At 38.6% G+C, this 22,579-nt stretch overlaps 1 protein-coding gene across 1 annotated transcript in view; it reads left to right on the top strand.

The window, feature by feature from the left end:
* Positions 1-22,579, top strand: part of jade2 (jade family PHD finger 2) — a 122,356-nt gene that overhangs the window by 34,025 nt on the left and 65,752 nt on the right. The window contains exon 4 of the mRNA XM_057821972.1: positions 4,078-4,235. Within this exon, the coding sequence (XP_057677955.1) occupies positions 4,078-4,235 (158 nt within the window). The remainder of the gene's footprint in view (positions 1-4,077; positions 4,236-22,579) is intronic.

Genomic DNA, 22,579 nt, shown 5'->3' with positions numbered 1-22,579 from the left:
GGCAGCCTAGTGTGAAAGGTTCAGCAGCATCCCATTCATTGTGTATGTGGGAGGAGACTTCTCGGTGAAACTGAGCAGCGGCGGTCGTTTTGGACGAAGTGGAACGTCGTGACTGAATTTTTGCCGAAGGGCAGGGCCCAAAATAAACACTCTTTCTATTTTCACTGCACCGCCGCGGTGACGTCAACAACGCATCTAATAACAGAGGGGCAGGCGTACTTACATCTGTGCCATCAGGCTGTTTCCGCAGACAGATATACGCAAATCACAGCCGACGAAACTTTGATAAATGCGCTTTTTTAAAAGTTTTGCGAGCTCTGGGACTATTGGAAAAATGACTCTCATACCTTTCCTAGCTAAGCTAAATGATACCTCGATGAGATTTTGTGAGGAAATGTAGTTCACGAACAACAAAAAAACTATTTACCTTCTCAACGAAAGTAGTAAAACTTTTTACACGGCTATCATAAGGCCCCCTACTCCTTGAAATAGGAAAAGTGTCAGTTTTCTTGTGAAACAATTAAATAATACTATAGACTTCAGTTGACGGGACACGGGGCTCGGAGCCGATCTGTTGGGAGCCTATTTTAAAAAACTTAAAATTCAAATATTTTCAAAATCAAAGCCACAAGCGACCTAAAACCAAAACAGGCACCTCCCTTAGGCGTATATGAGTCTCCATGAGCAGCGGCATCAAAAAATTGTCCCATAATAAAATCCTAATTATTTATATATAATAGCTATAACATTGTCAGATTTTACACTAGATGCACAAAAATCTCCAAATGCAGATATGATCACCTATATGTTTAGGGTCAATAGCAATATTTAACATATCATATAAGTTTTGGCCTAAAATAGCAACTTAATTTTTTGTATTTAGTGCAATTTTGACAAGTTTCCAACAGCTAATAAATCACTGTTTTCACATCAGAAACTTAATACTTGAGGAAAACATGATGAATCATCTGAATTTTAATTCAACAAAAGAAAAATTTGCATTTTTCCATATACAATGACAATTTATTGATCTCACGATATTGTGTGGAGATACAAAATCTAACATGGCGGCCGTCACCAAACCTACAGCTTTCTAAGTTGAAAATTCTTGTAAATAAATGCTTAGATTGCAGAATTTCTATAGATATGAATGTAAAACAGTCTAAATTCTTGGTTAAAAAAAGAAAGAAAACGGGCAATTATCATTCATTTTACATAAATATTTCAAGCCAAAGTTACGGTATTGTGTAATCCAACATGGCAGCCGTCACGAAACAAAGATCTTAAGTTGAAAATTCCTTTAAATAAATGCTTAGATCGCAGAATTTCTGTAGATATGAACGTAAAACAGTCTAGAGACTTGGTTAAAAAAGCAAAAAACAGGCAGTTATCGTTCATTTTATATAAACATTTCAAGCCAAAGTTACACTAATTTTATCCATTGAATTTTTCACAACTTTTTAAAGTGCATGCATGGTGCTATTTTATATAATAATGACCTTGAATCCTCGACCAAATCACTCTTGAGACACTATTGTCTGCTTGTATCCAGTAAAACCTTCGTCCTATTTCCACCTAAATCCAGCGTTAAAACGCAGCATGTGTTTGAGTTTATTACATTGAAAGCCAGCTCAACTTTCTGCCTGGGTTGGCCCCCTTCGGGAAGGTGTGGCGCAATGTCTGTGGGAGCTGTCTTGTTAACTGATGGTGGAGTCTGTGAATAACCCCATCGGTGCTTGAAATTATAGTAAATGTGCTTGCCACTTTTCACTTCCTGACAGCGTCTACATCAGGCTACGTGGCTCCTCCCGTTTTGCGCTTACTGTGGACCGCTCTTTACACTGAGCTGACGCTACTGTGAAAAGGCCTTAATTCTCTGTAGGGTGCTTATTGGTATTTAACTTCTTGACTGCCAGTGACGGCACTTGACGTCCTAATCATGTTATCTAGGAGGGGCGAATGAACAAGTAGTGACTTGCACTCTAACGGGTTAAATATCGCAGACAGACATTCAAATTAATTACAATTGTTGCGTATGTCAAAGTTGTTGTTTTTCCTGCGTTAAAGTGGTGTCACTGTGTGTGTGAGTGTGATGTCAGCTGGCCTTTAAAAGCACTTAGAGCACTTTGTCACTGTGCTCTGTGGGAAAGTGACTCAGCACTGTGTAGTCAGTGTAGGCCAACACACATGGATACGCTTTAAGTGTGTGTGTGTTTTTGGCGTCAAAAGCATGTGTCAGCGTGGGCGTTTTACCTGGTATCATGTGTCACAGTGCATTACCATGGATATGAGAGTGCACATCCTGGTTTTAAATGTCACGCTTAAACATAGACTGTTGAATGCAGGAATTGTCCTTTTAATGTTTGTGTTGTCGCATTATTGGTTTCATGTGTGGCTCAAAGTCTTTGTGGTTGGATGAGCCATGTTTGCATCATAAAAAGTAAATATGACAACCACGCTTCAATTTGGAACGCAGACTGGTATCGCTTAAAGCAATAATCCTACGCCTTTGTTAAAAAAGGCATCAGCAGAATCTCATAGCTCACTACCAAAACAAAATGTCATGAAAATTGCTTGGTATATATTTCATATGATTTTATTTTTTACACTAAGCATCGTTGAGAGTTGTCCGACATTATCGGGTAGCCGATAATGGCGGATAAAACCATTTTAAAATGAAATGAGATAATATCAACATCTGTTTTTCATAATCTGTTTTGGGCCAATATGCATGTTGCCTTCAAAGACAATGTACACACCTTCTGCCTTTGTACAAGTGCTGGTCACAGCTTAGCGCAGCAATTAGACTTATTGACCATTAGATGTCTCCAAACTAAGATGCTTGGGATTTCTTATGTGAGCATTATCATTATTAAAGCATCCAGTGGGGCCGCACAATACAATTAGCCATAATATGTTAAGTCCACGACCATATATATCAGTATCTGTTTGATTTCGGTACCGGATTTTTTGAGTTGGACATTATCGGGATATCAGTCATTAGTTTAAAAGGCATTATCGGACAACTCTTGTGTTGTTCACATTTACTAGATATAATTAAAAACTATGTTAAACCTTTATAGGTCCAGTGACTATTTTTGGTAAAATTAACTTGATAATACAGTAATTTTTGGACTATAAGGCGCACCTGACTATAAGCTGCCACTCACCAAATTTGACACGAAAAAGGCATTTGTTCATAGATAAGCCGCACTGGACTATAAGCCGCAGCTGTCCTCACTGTATTATGGGATATTTACACTAAACGATATTAACCGGTAACACTTTATTTGACAGCGGCATCATAGGACTGTCATAAAACTAAATGAACCACCAGCTTTGCAGTCAATTGATTCAAAGCTTCATTGCTTTAAGAAGGTTCATTTGACCATCACTGCTCCCTTGGGGAAGACAGTCAACCTCTGCTGCCACCTGCTGTCAACATTGTTGTCGTCCAACATGCCTCCTAGGATGCATTGCAGCACTACAGATGTAAATAACAATCAAAATTCATGTTCTGTGCTAATTATTTCTTCAGTTACTGTTCCAGTTGTTTCATTAATTGCTACTTCTGGTATTTGACAGTGGCGCTATAAAACTGTCATAAAACCATCACAATTATGACACTGCCATGAGCATTAATGAATGCTTATGACAGATGTCGAATTATCTCACTTTTGATTGGATGTAAAAGATCCGATCTGGACATAAATTGAGTTAGTGACATAATTTGCCTGTTGACCCTTAATGACTTCTGTCATAAGCATTCATTAATGCTCATGATAGTGTCATGTCATAATTATTGCGGTTTTATGAGTCTTATGATACCACTGACAAATAAGGTGTTTTCGATTAACTCAAATAAATCCACAAATAAGCTGCACTAGACTATAAGTCACAGGATTCAAAATAAGGGGAAAAAAGAAGTGGCTTATAGTCCGAAAATCACGGTACTTTTCCACATCAAGCTTTAACCGTATATAAGACAAGTGACTATTTTTCAGTTCGATGTGTGCCCTTTAAAGGGGTAAAACTGGAAAAAAATAATATATATTCTGTACGGTTTGGTGTTTTCAGGTGTTTCGCACCGATTTCATCACGGCCATGAAGCTTCCTGACTCGGCGCAGTTGGGTCCGGATGACTTCTACGTGCTGTCGGATCCATGGAGGCAAGAGTGGGAGAAAGGAGTGCAGGTGCCCGCCAACCTAGAGGCCATCCCGCAGCCTGTGGTCAAGTAAGGAAAAACAGCATGATATACTTAAAGGGATCCACAGATAGAAAGACTTGTAGTTTTTGAAAGATAACCGTTATTATCAGTTAAAATTACTTGATATTAAAACCCCTCTTGATGTTTTCGTTTTTATACAATTTGTTAAATTAGTTTTAACTAGTAGGTTGCCATTGTTGTTGACGTCACTTGGTTACGCTGCCGGGCTTACAGAGTATGACTCAAGGGACATAAAAATGTCATCTGTTCAACCCTTTCAATTTGAACCCGGGAGGAACATTAATGAGCATGACAGCACCGTCGATATGTCACAAAACGAGCAGCAAAAGCAAAATGAACAGGAAAGACAAGATGAGACGTGACGAGAGTATGACAAAACCGGTGTGCTACCAAAATGGGCTACACCGGCGAAACGTCTACAAGAGGTGAATGTGATACCCAAAGTTTTTTAGATGCATAGAGACAGAACATACTAAAGATTAGTGCTGCAGCTATCAAATATTTTAGTAATCGAGTAATCGACTGAAAATTCTATTGATTAATTGAGTAATCGAAAAAAACATACTTTTTTAGGTAAAGAGCAATTATAAATATACATGAAAAAACAAGACATTTCATTTAATATTGAACCATTTTCAGTCAATCAGTGTCTTTATTTTTCATGTACATTTTTGGAAACGGCCAACAATTGCATCTCAGATTTGACTAGAATAATAAAGACTAATTCACTGCTTTCACTCTAAAAACTTCTAGATGTTATAAAAAATACATATATATTTCTTACCGAAAAATGTCATTACGCTTGATAACACACATTACTTAAAAATTAGGTGTTTTTCCCACGTGTTTCAATTGAATTTCCATTTGTGTCAAGCTATTTTTAATTTTATTATTTCTAGTTAAGTTTTAAGTTGGTAAAAACAAAGTCAACAAAACAAAAAAAATGTCCTGACAGGATTTTGAGTTTTTGCTGTGTTCAAAATAAATGTATGATACCTGCTGTTCTGGAACACATTAGGGACCAGTGTTTTATCCAGCAATGACAACTGCGCTAAAATTGACAGTTAGCATTATTAAGTTTTTATTTTACACCCTCATCACTCTACAGTGCTATGTTTTTCACAGATTAAATAAAGCCTGTATGTAAGACTCGTTAGCGGTTAACCACGCATTGACAGTGGTCATAATTAATAGAAACCTAGCCCTCCGCAGGGCTAACGTTACGTGAACGAGTGACAGTAACGTTAATCTTATTTATTAGCGCTGAGAAGTCTACTGCTTTAAGATGGCAGCTGTTCATTAACGCCGCCGAGTCTGTCATTTCGCGTCTATAGTTCTACATACATGTGCTATCTATGAGACACATCAGACGCTACCTGCTACCGCTGTAGCATCATGCGGGCGTAGTTTTTAGCAACGTCGGCGTAGTTTTAAGCGACTGTCGGCTGCAGTAAGGTTTTTTTATTATAATTATTATTATTATTATTATTATTATTGCTTCTTCCTCAACACACGTGATGTCAGCTCGTTGTCCCGCGTTAAAAGTAGTCCAGGCAAAACATGATACTTACAGCTGGCAAAATTAAACGATTCCTCGAGGTGAATAAAATTATTCGGATCAGTTTTTAAACTCCAGTAACTCGAGTTGCTCGAGTATTCGTTTCAGCTCTACTAAAGATGCCTTAAGAAAATACTTAAATGTACGGTAGTAATATCATATAAGGGTGGTGTAAATACGCTTAGTGTCTAATGTGGTCAACTGATCAACAATCTGCTTTAAAGCGGAAATGTGAACTAAGGTTGGCCAACCATGTTTTTGAATAATATCAATGGTTAAACAATTCTAAGCATATTTTCATTACTTTTTTTAACGCAACCCTTCCAGATTCTTTGTTTAACCCATAGCAACGCCCTTGACAACAAAAATGCTTTTCTTCGACAATCTCCGGAAATCTTCGGAAATTACGTCACACCGGGAAGTGCGAGGGAAGTCCGCCATAGAACAGTATTGTTTGTTGCATTGCTTCTTGGTAAGATGCCACGGCGGTGTGTGGCGATGTTTTGTTCTCACTCAAACGAAAAGTTGTATGAGTGGCCAAAGGATAGCAGGGCACGTAAATGGACATCTTTCGTTCGCACGAAGCGAATGAATTTCAAGCCATCATCGAGTAGTGTTCTCTGCTGCAAACACTTCGAAGATGCCTGCTTCCTTAACCGGTCTGCTTATGATAAAGGATTTGCCAAAAAGTAAGTGTAATTTTTGGATAGATGACTGATGACTTTGTCAAAGCAGAGCTGCCAACTGTTGTGGAATGAACAGTATAAGCTAGCGACGTTAGCCGAAAGTTAACTCGTGGCAATCCCCGATCATAGTTCTTGTTGCGTTCGCTAGGTTAAGCGTGTTTAAATATTGCATCATCTACGATCTTGTCCGAAAGGGTTAATCCACTGTCAATCGGGAAAGGGGTGTGGATGTGCATATAAGCGGGTCGGCGTCGCAGTAATTCCCGGTCACGTTGCCGTAAGAGACACACACTGCCGGTGAGTTTGTGCACATTTATTTGTGTTTGTATTATGTATTTCCACCTTTAATGCTTCAAGCATTGCATTTGTACGGTTCGGCGTTTCTTTCACGGTGATCGCTTGATAGCCTTCCAGTTAGTGTTTACCTACGAGAGCCGCTGACAGGTGACAACAACAAGCATGTTGCTTTTAATGTCTGGCAGCGAATCAGCGAACGCGCAGGTCACGCAGTGAATCATGGGTTTAGGTTAGGGTTAGGGTCTCGGGACAACACTGAAGTGGTGCTTTGTAATCTTCGCTTTTGAGAAAAAACTACATTTCCTCACGCCATTAGACGCCACTTCCTGCCGAGATCCCCGAGCTATGTTCGTACTGTTAGCTCCATGTGTTAATAAAGAAACAAAGTTGTCAGCACGTCGTGTGTTCGATACATTTGTAAAGAAAAAGCTCATAACAAGACACTATGCGCGATCCATTTAAGAGACGCTGGAGTGGTAGGAGGCGAGGAGCAAAAAAGCAAAACTTCGCGGTCGAATGTGGCGGCAGTCCGCTATTATTTTGTTTTCTTATTGTTGTCACAATAAAGTGGAGACAGCCATCAACGACTCATCTCCTTCTTTCCCCCCAACGTTTTTATATTATTATTTTATATGCACGAGAGCTGCCCGATCTACCAAAATGAATATGAAGTCTGATTATTATTTTTTTTAACAATGTCATCAGATAGACAAAATCATAAAATTATGTGCAAATGCCTGCATCTTCAAATCATGAAAATAATAGCAGCCTATATCTTACCAATCTTGTAATATCGATGGGTCTTGTATCCATTCCATGTCAGGTAGTCTAGGCACATTGTTTGCATCCTGATTAGCGTCTGGCTAATACATGTTAGGTCCAACATAAAATTCCAAGCTCCTGTTCTTCCTCCAACTCTTCAAAAACTTGGATCTCCTCCCTTGCGCTCGATCTATCGCTTATATCGCTGTTTGAATCATTGTTTGAAAGGCTTTGTATGGCGGCCGTATGTATGGAGCTGCCATCGCTGTTCTCGGTGTGACGTATCACTTCCGGGTTCGTCCCCTTTCAGGCTCGAACCTCGGAAACGCGATTATTTTGTCAAATATACAACATCTAAATTATTTTTTTCATGCTTTATTTGTTGGACAATTTTTAATTACTTTAATTGTGACCCTATTTGGCATGGTATGAAATTACTTCACATTTCTGCTTTAAAGCTTCCACAAGAAAACACAATGCTTGAAAGTATAAGAGGGAAACACATGCAAAAAGTATTTTGAGGCAATTAAAAGGTAATAAAAGACTCAATAAAAGCACAAATAGTAAGTACTTGCTGCTTTTAACCGATGTGCGCATGTGTTGGATGTCTCGCCGCGTAGAATGAATTGCAGAAGTGTTCGTCTAGTCTAGCGAGTGACAAAGTACATCATCACCCCGAGTGTCCATTGCGTGCATAAAACATGGCGCCCTCCGTAGGTCAAAACATGTACTAAATATAAGAGGTTTTTAAATCAATGGCAATATTTTATGTGTTTCTAATAACATATTTTAGTAAAAGAGAACAATTGTGGCTTATTAGAGCCTACAAGTGTTCAAGTCCGAGGTTCCCTTTTGGGGTTAGTAAGGGAATTTCCTAACCTGGAATTGTGAACATTTTTGTGAGTGGCTCTACTGACGATTTAGTGTTTCAGGTGATATATTAAATTGGCATGTCTACCACATGAAACTGCCTTTAGGGGCTGAATTTTCAAAAATAATAATTTTGTCTTGTTCATTCTTGACTTTCCATAAAACTCACCGTTTGCTCGCAACCTTTCAGTGAACGCAAAGAGAGAAAAGTGAAAGAGGATGAGTGTTTTGTCAAAGCCAGGCGCACCCGCAGCTCTTTCCTTTTTTTCATGCTCTCCACTCCAACAGTTTTTAGCGATGATGTCACAACTCATAGCAAGAAAAGAAAAATAGAAGGAAGAAAATACGTCTGCGCCTGAGGCTTGACTACAGTGAGAGCAGTGAAGGGGGGAAAAAAAGCTTTGACCTGTAATCAAGCTTCCATTTGATTTTTTTTCAGCTCTTCCGGATTCTACAATGTGTAGTTATTTTTAAAAATGTATTAGAATTACAATTCTACTTTGCATTTTATTATGCTTTGCAGATTTGATAAAAGGGAGGGGGGATTTAAGATTTTTAAATCAGTTTTTAGACAACCTGCTCAACCTTTACAAGTGACTTTTAAAAATATTGGGTCAATTATTTGATGGCAGATTTGCATGAAATGCAAAAGATACCATCTATAATATTACTTTATTTGTTTTTCAATGGCTTTCCTTCGGCACTGACCAGTCCAGACCGTTTGATCCACTGACACAGGTCAAACACCAAAACGACCGGAATTCTTGCGCAACGCAGGCTATTTAGTTTGACATGCCTATTCCCAAAATGTGTAGTTCTTGGAAAAAACTGAAATTTCCACATGCTATTTGTCCAACAGTTTTTCCAAATCATATCATTAATACACAATAGTTGTTTAAGGTTTTTGCCACAAATGTACAATTCAGCAAAAAATTGCCAAAAACATACCCATTCATTTCTAATGGGCAAAATTTCCCATTGATTTCCAATGGCCCAATTCGCCCGCCATTTATTTCGATGGCACAATAACTTTCTTTCACTCCTCTTGATTCCTAACCCTAACGCCCCAAAATCAACAGAAATTGACCCAATATCAACAGGAAGTGACCCGGAAATGACCCAAAATCAACATGGAGTGACCCGATATCAACAGGAAGTGACCACGAAGTGACCCGATATACTAATCACTCAGTGTTTTTTTTTCGTCAACGATGACTGTTATGAAAATATTTCGTTGACGAACAAATTTTTCATGAAGATGACGAGACGATAAATGCTAAAATAGTGTCTTGGAAGACTAAGAGATAACGAAACGAACGCCAGTTATCGCCTGACGAGACGACAAGATAAAAATGCAGCATAATTTCCGTGACATGTTCACAATGTGTGACATTTATGTGTACTAAGCCTGCATCGTAGCAGTGTGTGGTTGTGTCTAGAGCTGAAATGAATACTCGAGTAACTCAAGTTTAAAAACTGATCCGAGTAATTTTATTGAACTCGAGGAATCGGTTAATTTTGCCAGCTCTAAGCATCACGTTTTGCCCGGACTACTTTTAATGCAGGACAACACGCTGAGGTCACGTGCGTAGAGGAAGAAGCAATAAAAAAAACCTTACAGCAGCAGACAGCCGCTACAAACTACGCCGACGTTGCTAAAAACTATGCCCGCATGATGCTACGGTGGTAGCGAGTTGCGTCTGATGCGTCTCATGGATATCACATGTATGTAGAAATAGATGCGAAATGACAGACTCGGCGGTGTTGGTAAACAGCCGCCATCTTAAAGCAATAGACTTCTCAGCGCTAATAAATAAAATTAACGTTACTGTCACTTGTTCACGTAACATTAGCCCTGCGGAAGGCTACGTTTCTATTAACCGCTAACGTGTCTTATATACAGGCTTTATTTAATGTAGAGTAGACATGTCCAAAGTCCGGCCCCAGGGCCAAATGCGGCCCGTGGTCAAATTTCATCCGGCCCCCAGCCTCTGTCATGAAATCAATAACGTCTGGCCCACACACAGATTTGATAAATTGGTCAGCAGTACTGCTACCAGCATATGAAGTAGCTTACAGACTAAATGCGTCTCCTCATTTACCCACTAAAAGGCAATAGCACTCTGAGCAACATCACCCCGTGTGACCCTTTACTTCCAATTTTCTAAAATGGCGACAATCAACAACAAAAAGAAAGTTGACTGCGACGGCCGACGCTACAAGGATAGGTGGAAATTGGACTATTTCTTCACTAAAAGACACAACAACTGTGTCTGCCTCATTTGCAAAAAAGGCAGTCGCTGTTTTTAAAGTGTTCAGCGTGAGGCGATATTACCAAACAAGACACGCTAACATGTACAACAAGATTACAAGGTAGATACGCAACGAGAAATTTAAGCAACTTGAAGCTAGTTTAACTTCACAACAGCAGTATTTTGCAAGAGCCCGAGAGTCGAAAGAGAACGCCACAAAGGCTAGTTGCGAGATTGTTGAAATTAATTTAAAAAAATTAATATGACAAATGTAACACCCAGAATGGCTTGCTAAAATTTGCTTAAATATATTGTTCTATGTAAAGGACGTCAGCCAAGGTCGGCCCCCCACATTTTTACCACACCAATTCTGGCCCCCTTTGCAAAAAGTTTGGACACCCCTGCTGTAGAGTGATGAGGGTGTAAAATAAAAACTTAATAAAGCTAACTGTCAATTTTAGCTCAGTTGTCATTGCTGAATAAAACACCAAATAGCACTAGTACCTAATGTGCTCCAATACAGCAGGTATCATACATTTATTTTGAACACTGCAAAAACTCAAAATCCTATCAGCACTTACAGTTTAGACTAACTAAAACCTAATTAGAACTTAAAAATAGCTTGACACAAATGGAAATTCAATTGAAACACGTGGGAAAAACACCTAACTTTTAAGTACCGTAATTTCCCGAAAATAAGGCGCACTTTTTCCCCCCAAATCTACTTGTAAAATCGAGGGTGCGCATTATACACGGGTATATGGATGGAGACAGAAATAAATACATATAAATATGTATATTTTAAGACTTTTTCTTTATTGACACGGCCATGTTGTGTTGAAGAAAACTCATACGGTGATCTGTTGCCGCCATTACGGTATATTACGTCACCATTTGTTTAGGTAATTCTTCACTCTGATTGGTCGAATGACTTCCGTGAGTTCGTTTCGTCTGCACTGTTATGAGCTCCTTTCGTTTTCCCACTTCAGTCGTCACTTTTACTTTACAGTATAATTCCAAGGAAGATACATTTGCGGTATTTCATGATGATGAAACGAGCAAGCTACACGGCAGCCTTCAAAAGGAAAGTAATTTCCGTATCTGGAATTCGTGAAGCAGCAAGACGGTATGACGTCGGAGAATCGAGTGTGCGGTATTGGAAACGAATGAAGAAGCAGCTGGAACAAGCAAAGTCATCAGCAAAAGCAATTGGTAGGGGCAGAAAAGCACTTATAAGAATGCTTTAGATGTTCATGTATAATACAGATATGGCTGTTTTGTTTTCTCACGGGTTCTCTTAAGTTGGAGAAGTTGTTAAAGGTTGTTACAGTAATGTTTTGCACTACCGGAACGGTATTTATCACTGTGCTATGCTTGTGCTGTGTTATGTCTGTTTATAATTTGTTAAATTAAAATGACATTTCTGTATTTCTACACGAGCTGTTTTCTTGTATTCTACCGTATTTATTGGTGCTAAAATTAGGGTGCGCGTTATACTCGGGTACAAGAATTTTCCCTAGATTTTGCAGGTAAATTGGGGGTGCGCGTTATACACGGGTGCGCCTTATATTTGGGAAATTACGGTAATATGTATTATCAAGCGTAATGACATTTTTAGGGAAGAAATATATATATACGTATGTATTTTTATAAGATCTAGAAGTTTTTTGAGTGAAAGCAGTGAATTAATCTTTTTTCATTCTAGTCACATCTGAGATGCAATTGTTGGCTGTTTTCAACAATGTACGTTGAAAATAAAGACATTGAATGACTGAAAATGGTTCAATGTTAGATGAAATGTCTTGTTTTCCCATGTATATTTATAATTGCTCTTTACCTTAAAAAAATGTTTTATCCGATTACTCGATTAATCAATCGAATTTTCAGTCGATTACTCAAATACTCGATGGCTGCAGCCCTAGTTGTGTCACTCATGTAACGTGCTGCCCCCCCATCTCATCAGTATCCTCTCCTCTCTAGGCTTGCTTGTTTTGCAACAGACAGTAAGATTTGTTTTCATGTTTTGGCAAGAGAGAATATGCAATGTTGCTTTAGCCTTTAAAGGTCTGTACTGAGTGATTATCACACACTAAATGTAACTCATAGCGTTAGCATTAGGCTAGTGCTAACAGTGAGCGTCCTCTTAAGCTCTCAGACTTTTTTTTTTTACACACATTCCAGGTGAGTATAACTGATTAAAAATAATGTACTGTTTTTTGCTGAGTGTGTATTATCACCAGAAAGTTGGCGTTGTCCTTATAGATTAGGGCTGGGCGATATGGCCTTAAACATGTATCACGATAAATTGAGCAGATTTATCTCGATAACAATAAATGACGATAAATTCGCCCAAGCGGACTGTTATATAATTTGAAAATCAATCAATGCATGAAATACAGATTAACTATTTCTTGTTGATTTATTTACCAGCATTCAATTTGATATACTGTATTTAACAATTGTACATGCAGTCTAAACATTAAATTTATAAAAATTAGGGCTGTCAAAATTATCGCGTTAACTGGCGTTAATTATTTTTTTTAATTAATCACGTTAAAATATTTGACGCAATTAACGCACTTGCCCAGCTCAGACATATTTAAATGTCACTAGAGTGAAAGGCCCACCTGTTAATTGTGTTTTGCGGAGTTTTTCTGCCCTCTGCTGGCGTTTGGGTGCGACTGATTTTATAGTGTAAGTAATTATTGCCATCAACAATGGCGGGCTACTAGTTTATTTTTTGATTGAAAATTTAACAAATTTTATTAAAACGAAAACATTAAGAGGGGTTTTAATATAAAATTTCTATAACTGATTTAGAACTGATTTATTGTTATAATAAACAAATACAGTCCTCATGTTGAAAATATATATCCATCTTGCGTCTTATCTTTCCATTCCAACAATAATTTAGAGAAAAATATGGCATATTATATAGATGGTTTGAATTGCGATTAATTACGATTAATTTTTAAGCTGTAATTAACTCGATTAAAAATTTTAATCGTTTGACAGCCCTAATAAAAATGTATTGTAAGCAATAAGAATTCAAGTATGAACATTTATAACAGCGTGTATGACTTGAACAATGTACATTGTCAAAATCAATATGCCTGTGCAAACATGTCACTGTAACACAAATGACTTGCAGCTTGAACAGTACACTTCAAAAAGACAACTTATTGTTAATGGCTGCTGTGATATAATTATTAAATACAAGTGTTTACTTTATGGTTTAAGGGTTTTTTCCCCCCCCAGTGCATTTTTTCATAAATGCACGCACAATAAAAATAGCTGGGGCCATTTCTCGGTCATTATAAGTTTCGCCGTTGGATTGTACTTTATGCAGAATTCTTTACCATCACAAAAGCTATCAGAGGAATCACACACACAGACAGATACAAAATAACGCCACATAGTAATTGCTAGATGCAGTCCGTGCCCAATCCACTCATTAAGTTCAGCCGTTTCGACAAGGTTAGAGCCTCTATCCGACTCCATAACGTTCATTTGTAGCGTTAGCCGCTAGCTAGCGTTAGCCTGGCTACCAGTAGAAAGCACTGAAAGCACCATCTCCGGAAATCGTGAGAACAAAGGAGGACAGCGGGTGAAAGCCCGTCTGGATGCCACCAAGAGTCTACTAAATGTCGGTTGAAAGTTTGGTGAACCTCCCTTAAGCCACACTCCATCACGTTTTGCTTGTAGCGTTAGCTGCTAGCGTTAGCTTACCGGGCTTTTGTTTGATTGGCTTCCTGATGATCACGTGACTCCCTACGTAAGCACATTCACTGCTTTCTTAAAGGGGAATGAACATAGACGAACAACACAGAATCAAAGCGGGATGAAAAGACTATTTTCTTGTTTTATTAATTTACCGAATTTACCGACATGGTCAAAATTACGTCGGTAATCGTTAAGAATTTCGGTGACGGTAAATTTTCGGTTTACCGCCCTGCTCTATTATAGATGTTATTATTCATTTCAAATTGTTGGAAACCGTTGTTTATTTGTTCATTTTTGGACTAAAACTTTAGAATTTAACAGACGAAAACATTATGAGGAAATATCAGATGATACTAGATGGGGGGGGGAAACATTTTGAAATTACTAAAATACAGTGGTACCTCTACATACAGTGGTATGAAAAAGTATCTGAACCTTTTGGAATTTGTCACATTTCTGTATAAAATCACCATCAAATGTGATCTGATCTTTGTCATAATCACATAGATGTAAAACCAGTGTCTGCTTTGACTAAAACCACCCAAAGATTTATGTTTTCATATTTTAATGAGGATAGCATGCAATGACAGAAGGGGGAAAAATAAGTGAATGAACCCTCTGCCTAAGGAGACCTAAAGAGCAATTGAAACCAATTTTTACCAAACAATTTAGGTCAGGTGTATGCCCAATCACTAATGATTTGCATATTAAAGCTGCCCTGCCCACTATAAAACACACACTTGGTAAGAATTGTATTGATGAGAAGCATTGTCTGATGTGCATCATTGCAAAGAGCTGTCTGAACACCTGCGATCAAGGATTGGTGATTTGTATAAAGCTGGGAAAGGATACAAAACCATCTGTAAAAGTCTGGATGTTCATCAATCGACCGTTAGAAAAGTTGTCTATGAATGGAGAGTTAGGCACTGCTGCTTCTTTTCCAAGGAGTGGCCGTCTACCAAAGATGACACCAAAAGCAGAATACCCAGAGAAGTAAAAAAGGACCCTAGAGTGTCTGCTAAAGACTTACAGAAATCACTGGCACAGTCCAATATCTCTGTGCACACATCAACTATTTGTGAAACTATGGCCAAGAATGGTGTTCATGGGAGGACTCCACGGAGGAAGCCACTGCTGTCTAAAAAAACATTGTTGCTCATTTAATGTTCGCAAAAAGGCACTTGGACACTCCACAGAAGTTTTGGCAAAATATTTTGTGGACTGATGAAACCAAAGTTGAATTGTTTGGAGTAACACACAGCGTCATGTGTGGAGGAAAAATGGAACAGGTCACCAACATCAACACCTCATCACCACCGTGGAGCATGGTGAAGGGAGCATCATGATTTGGGGCTGTTTTGCTGCCTCAGGGCCTGGACAACTTGCAATCATTAATGGAAGAATTAATTTTAAAAGTTTATCTGGATGTTTTGCAGGAAAGCCTGAGGCCGTCTGTCAGACAGTTGAAGCTAAAAAGAGGACAGATGTTGCAACAAGACAATGATCCAAAACACAGAAGTAAATCAACTTCAGAATGGTTTCAGAAGAACAAAATACATGTTCTGGAGTTGCCAAGTCAAAGTCCAGACTTGAACCCCATTGGGATGCTGTGGCATGACCTAAAGACAGCAATTCATGCCAGACATCCGAGGAATCTGACTGAACTACAGCAGTTTTGTACAGAAGAATAGGCTAAGATTAGTCCTGATCGATGTGCCCGACTGATCTGCAGCTACATGAAGCGTCTGGTTGAAGTTATTGCTGCCAAAGGGGGGGCGGGCACAAAATATTAAATGTGATGCTTCACTTACTTATTTTTCCCCCTTTCTGTCATTGTTTGCATATTATCCTCATTAAAATATGAAAACCTATAAATTTTGGGGTGTTTGTAGTTTAAGAAGACACTGTTTTTTCATCTGTGTGATTTTGACAAAGATCAGATCACATTTGATGGTGATTTTATGCAGAAATGTGAGAAATTCAAAAGGTTCAGATACTTTTTCATACCACTGTACCATTGCAGTTTCTCCAGAAATTGCATTTGTGCTTCATTTCCAAAGTTTAACAAGAATTATAATAAAATAGTAATAATAATTTATAATAATAATAATATTAAAATTTCCAAATGTAAAAAATCAGTTTATCCTAAGTAATATACTATATATTTATTTATGCGTCTGTGTATATGTGTGTGTTATATGCATTACAATTGCTCCAATCAGTTGTCACACGATTAGATTCAGCAGAGTCGAAATGAAAGCGTATAATTGAGAAACGATACCTCTCGGGACTGAAGCAGCTGGCGTATTTTCCATTGTCATTTGCTTACTTGCTCCACACAAACATTATGTGGAAATCCCCCAAATATGAAACGGAGTCATTTTGAGATCTTTATCATGTACACAGATGACACAGAGCAATGTGAGACGCGAGCAGTGGGCGCCATACAAATACTTTCCATGTCATGCTATTAGTTACAAATGCCCCCATTTTTATTAAAAACCAGAGAGAAAAAAATAATAGTTTCTGAATATTATTGAAATAAAACTTATTTCTTGACAATAAATCTTGAAAAGACTTATGATTTTGTAACCGAATATTTTTACCAGAAAATGTCGTGAAGTTAACTCTTTCAGTGCCATTGACGATGATAAATTTCCAATCATGTGGTTGTTTTTATCCTGCCTGTAAATTGGGATGAGTTTATCACTCGTAGACGCCCAATCCATTCGAAGTAGGAGGGTGGCAGCGAATGAACATTAGTTTATTCGCTGCCATCCCTCCCACTTCAGATGGATTGGATGTCCAGCGCAGTCAGTCGTTGGCCAAGCGGATGAGTTCATACACATTTTGAAAACATACAGTCCTAATGTCATGATAACGTTGTGCCAAAGGACACCCGTTCTGGCTTTGTCAAAATGGCTGACTCATCCCCAGGTTGTTTGCCTTTCGGTCATTCCGAGAAAAAAAAAAAAGAAAAGAAAAGGTGAACGGGTTTACTGAGTCTGACTCAGTTGTTGGAAGGGACCCCCGTCTACAGATCCAGTTTCGTTTGTCATTCCGGCAAGAGGTCCGACAGCAAGCCAGCCAGCCGGTCAGAGCACTCCAACTGGCTGGCTTGATTGGTTGGATGTTGTCCAGTAAGAGAAGAGCAATTTCTCGTGCCTTGCAGGAGTGTTTAAAGGCAGAGAATCATTGTGAGGATTACATACTGTATATGGATAGTTGGACAGGTCAGTGGATGTTTCAGTAGATGGTTGGACATGGAACTGATCGGTGGATTGTAGGACGGGTTTGCGAGGGTTTGTTTGCACGTCCGAGTCCGTGCACTGTAAAAAAAAAAAAAAAAAAAAAAAAAAATTACATTACATTAAATATACACAACTTTCATTTTTAAGTCATTCTATTTCACTTGCATTTGCAAGTTTTGAAGGAAAACTTGCAAATTCAAGTTGTCGCTGAAAACTCCTAATTTTAAGTCAGCAGAACCTATGGTAACAGTGTTGTTTTTGGCAGCCATTTTAATTTTCGCCTTAGTCTTTTGGACGAAAATGCTTATTAGTCTTACTCATATTTTAGTCATTTCAAAATGTGTTCGTCTTCGTCTAGTTTTAATCAACAAAAACTTGGACAAATTTTGTCTAGTTTTCGTCGAGAATTCTCAAAATGTTTTCGTGTATAAACTTCAAAAGTTTTAGTCCATGAATAAATAAATAAATAAAAGGTTTCCAACAATTTTGAATGAACATGACAGACCAGCACATAACTGCAGGGGTGGATACTGGTGGACGATAATTATCGGTCCGATTATTATCAGTCCCGATAAAAGGAATTATGACGTCATCCCGATAAATCCAATAACATTATTAATAGGACCGATAATATGCACTTTGTTGGCTTAACAGTTTACATACTAGTATGGGAAATCAGTTGACCATTTGCAGGGCATTGCTCCCACCTGCTGGTCAGAATAATTTGCTGCATCTATTTTTTGTTACAGTTTGGTTCACATTACAAGCTCATTCACTTACACATTGTGGTGTCTAGCGGTAGCATTGACAAACGTGAATGCTTTTTGTTACGTTTCCGCCTCGGAAATATATGTAAGTATTTTATGTTTACTTTAACATATGGATGTGCAACATATGTTTACTTCTGTGGTAAAGGGTCATATGTACAGAACTTCATAAGTTGTTGTGTTATAGAAGCCAGACAATGCTTTAGTAGCTCAAGCTAGTGTGCTATGCTATACATATAATAGTTGTGTATATAAGTGTATTGTGCAGTTTGTTTGAAATGTGAGTTTTGCCCCAAAACGTGATAGTTCAAGTTAGCACCACTTGTTTTATCAAGTTAACTGTATTAACTTGATGAGTTTCGAATACTCACAAATAGGGATGGGAATTGATAGGATTTTTACGATTCCGATTCCATTATCGATATTGCTTAACGATTCGATTCTTTATCGATTCTCTTATCGATTCTAGTTTGGGGAAAAAGAAGAACAAAAGTTTTGATTGGCATCGAGTTTGTTTAATCAGAACTCACAACCTTACAAACTCACAACGAAATCAAAAGAGGCCCAAAGCCTCAATGTTAACTGTGGCAATAAGTGGCAAACACACAAGAATGTGTAACATTTTACTGAAACATTTATCTAATAGAAATAAAAAATATTGGTATATATTGGCAGATAGCTTGTTGTTCTGCCTTTGGCAATATGTGTTAAAGCAGGGGTCCCCAAACTTTTTCCTGTGAGGGCCACATAACTTTTCCCTTCTCTGATGAGGGGCCGGGGTCAGTTTGTAACAGAAAAAGTGTGACGATTGCAGAAGTGCATAAATGTAAAAAATTATTGTTTTTCAGAAAGCCACAATCAAATAACCCTTTCTGGATTCTTCGCGAAATGAAAGTAAATAAAATAAAAATAATAATATAATAATAATAATTAATAATAAAAACACTATTAATTAAATAGATAATAACCAAATAACCCTCTCTGAATTCTTCAAGGAAAAAGGCCAGGAAATAAATAACACGATTGAGAAAAAAAAAAAAATCAAAATGGCCGGACCAAATGTGGAGGCGGGCCGTATTTGGGCCGCGGGCCGCAGTTTGGGCACCCGAAGAAATGCCGCATCCAAGCAAGTGAGCGAGCTAAGTGAGAGAGGGAAACACTTCAACGAGCCTACGTTCTTTGTTAATGTTAATATCTACAGAGGCAACGCCTGTATGTATCATCTTTTGTGTTGTTGTTGTTGTGTTTCCATTCGCGATCGGACACTTAAATCCAGTTGTGTAGTGGTTTTAACGATGTGCTAATGCTAGCGAACGAATGCTAACCATACTGTTATTAGCAGCTAATCATCGCTGATTTACGTTGATGCAAACCTGTTTGTTATTGGGGACGAAATTGATTTGTTTCATTTCTATTCTTAGTTTCACTCTTCAAGTGATGGTTGAATAAAGTCAGCAAATTATACCAACGTCTTCTACATCGTCATTTGGGAGTTTAGCTAGCTGTATAGTCAGAACTGAGCTTTAGCCTCTCTGTGAGGACAGCGCAGTCATATTCCCTCCCGATGCAGTTACCTCCACCTTGCAATGACTGCAAGTCGCTTTGTTGTAATGTTTCCTCGTGAAGTGAAGACACACTTTCGAGCGTTTGAACCTACGTGCTGTCATTGTTATGTTTATGGCTGCAATGCTCGTGCTTACCCGTCGTAACCTTTCATTTTCACACTTTCCTGGTGAAGTGTAGTCAAACTTTGGAGCGAGTGGCTCTTGGCGCCATGCTAGTTTGATGCTTGTGGACAACAAGACACGTCACGACGCAATACGCATCTTTAGGAATCGTTAAAGGGATTGTTAAGGCTTTTTCATTGTGATGTCGAGGCCTCGAAACACTCGGAACCGGTTCCAAATTGGAATCGGATTTCGATTACCATCCCTACTCACAAATAATGATGCACCGATACCAGCATCGGCGGGGGGCCGATCCGGCATTAAAATGGTGGTATCGGTATCGGCGAGTACCAACAAATAGGGTGCCGATAGTATTTACCGGTCCAGTATTATAACACTTGACCGCAGCCTTCTTTCTCCTGACGCTCACTACACTCTGTTGTTGTGTGATCAGACGTTATCACTTTGCATGCCAAGCAGCTATCGCTATTGGCCTGCTCCAGACCAATGAAAGCGGGCCAATAGCCGCTCTTAACCAATGCCAGGGCAGCTTTTTCATATGACAAACTAACAAACAAACTAGGAGAAGAAAATGTCGACGGTATGGAAATGTTTCAGCATAGAAACTCTGTCGAGTACAATGGCAGCATAAAAGGAAAGTAAGCTAAGCTAAGTGGCGAAATTGTGTATGGGTGTGTGTAGGTGTGTGTGTGTGTCTGAGAGAGAGAGTCTCACTCGTGCGCTGCTATAAAGATGAAGTTATGTTGCTGCTGGTGCACAGAGAGGGAGGCTGATAGAGAGACAGGATGCTGTGGTCAATTATTATCATTATCAGTATAATTACTATTATTATTACTTATTTCATGAAAGTTGTACTTTTTGGCATTTGAGAGCTAAAACACAGGGTTTAAAAAAAGTGTATTCAGCAGGAAAGGTAGTACATAATTTCAATTCAACCCATCTGGAAGCCACAAACTGTATGTAAAAAAAAAATACCCGAGTGCTTAACCCTGGAAAGTCTGTTTTTTTTTTTTTTTTTTTTTTTTTTTTTTTTTTTTTTTTGCTATTCTTAGAGTCTAGCCAGAAGCAACGATTAATCGATTAACTCGAGTAATTCGATTAGAAAAAAAGATTCAAATTAAATTTTGCTGCGTTGTAATGGTTTGTTTTGAAAGTGTTTGCATTGAGTTTTATTGATTTGGGTGAATACACTGCCTTTTAGTGGCTACAGTGAATATTACATAACTCATTTCATGTGGCTGAATCCAGCTGCTCCCTGTTAAGACCAACATAAGCTAAGTTTTTGTTTGAGCTAATGTTTTTTTAATGCATTCGTAATTCATTTAATAGGTATACTTAGCCGTTTACCGGCGGGAGGCCCCGGGGTTGACCCAGGACACGCTGGAGGGACTATGTCGCTCGGCTGGCCTGGGAACGCCTTGGAATCCCGCCGGAGAAGCTGGCTGAAGTGGCTGGGGAGAGGGAAATCTGGGCTTCCCTGCTAAAGCTGCTGCCCCCGCGACCCGACCCCGGACTAAGCGGAAGATAATGGATGGATGGATAGCCGTTTTTTTGTGGGACTATGTGTTTGAACCATTTGTTAAGAGCACTGTAAACCATTTTATAGCGTTTAAGCTAGCAGACTTTTGCTATGTAAGTTAGCCAGTTTTTCTCTTGTTGTACTTAGAGCCTCATTTATTTATTTATTTTATACACCGTTTGTGGCTCAGCTCAAGTATTTTAATTTTTTTATGTTCCTAATCCGATTACTCGATTATTCGAACTAACTAGTTCCTCGATTAATCGACTACTAAAATCATCGATAGTTGCAGCCCTAGTTGCAAGCCATCGGTATTCCCCAGGAATTCCTCATTTACCAAAAGAAAAGCTGAAGTTGGCTTTTAGCTAAATGCCATTTCGCCAACTGGCTCTCCTCTAGATTTACTGACCAGAAAAGCCAAGTAGTTCTGCTTTAGACTGGCCAGTGTTTTAAAAGGACGCTCGCCATTCTGAAGCTAATGCTCATGTGAATGCCGTGCTAACGCTAGGAGTTACATTCAGTGTCTGATGGTCACTTAGCACAGACCTTTAAAGGCTAAAGCAGCATTGTGTATTTATTTTTTGCAAAGATAACAAAAAACATATTTTACTGTGTTTCCAGACAAGCAAGACGGAGCGCAGCCTAGCTGTAGTCGCAACTTAAACTCCGGTGAGGAAAGTGACACGACCCCAACACTGCTAAGATGCAAGCTAAAGTACTCCACGTACAATATGAAAATGTCACGCAATGTCAACATACGTATGACAGAAACTATGTTGTATTCTCATCTCGATGTCGTTTTGTTAGCTTCTAGTCTCTTACGCCACGTTTTTAGCTTGTCATCGTCATGAAAAAATTGTTCGTTGACGAAATATTTTCGTTATCGTCACTTTTGATGAAAACAACACTGACTTCAGTATTTGTTACGCAAGGTCAGCGGGTCTATTTTCACTTTGATTTGTGCTTTTTTGGCCAGT

This window comes from Corythoichthys intestinalis, chromosome 18 (assembly GCF_030265065.1).
Source record: "Corythoichthys intestinalis isolate RoL2023-P3 chromosome 18, ASM3026506v1, whole genome shotgun sequence".
Classification (NCBI taxonomy): domain Eukaryota; kingdom Metazoa; phylum Chordata; class Actinopteri; order Syngnathiformes; family Syngnathidae; genus Corythoichthys; species Corythoichthys intestinalis.
This window is presented reverse-complemented; position numbering and strand designations above follow the sequence as displayed.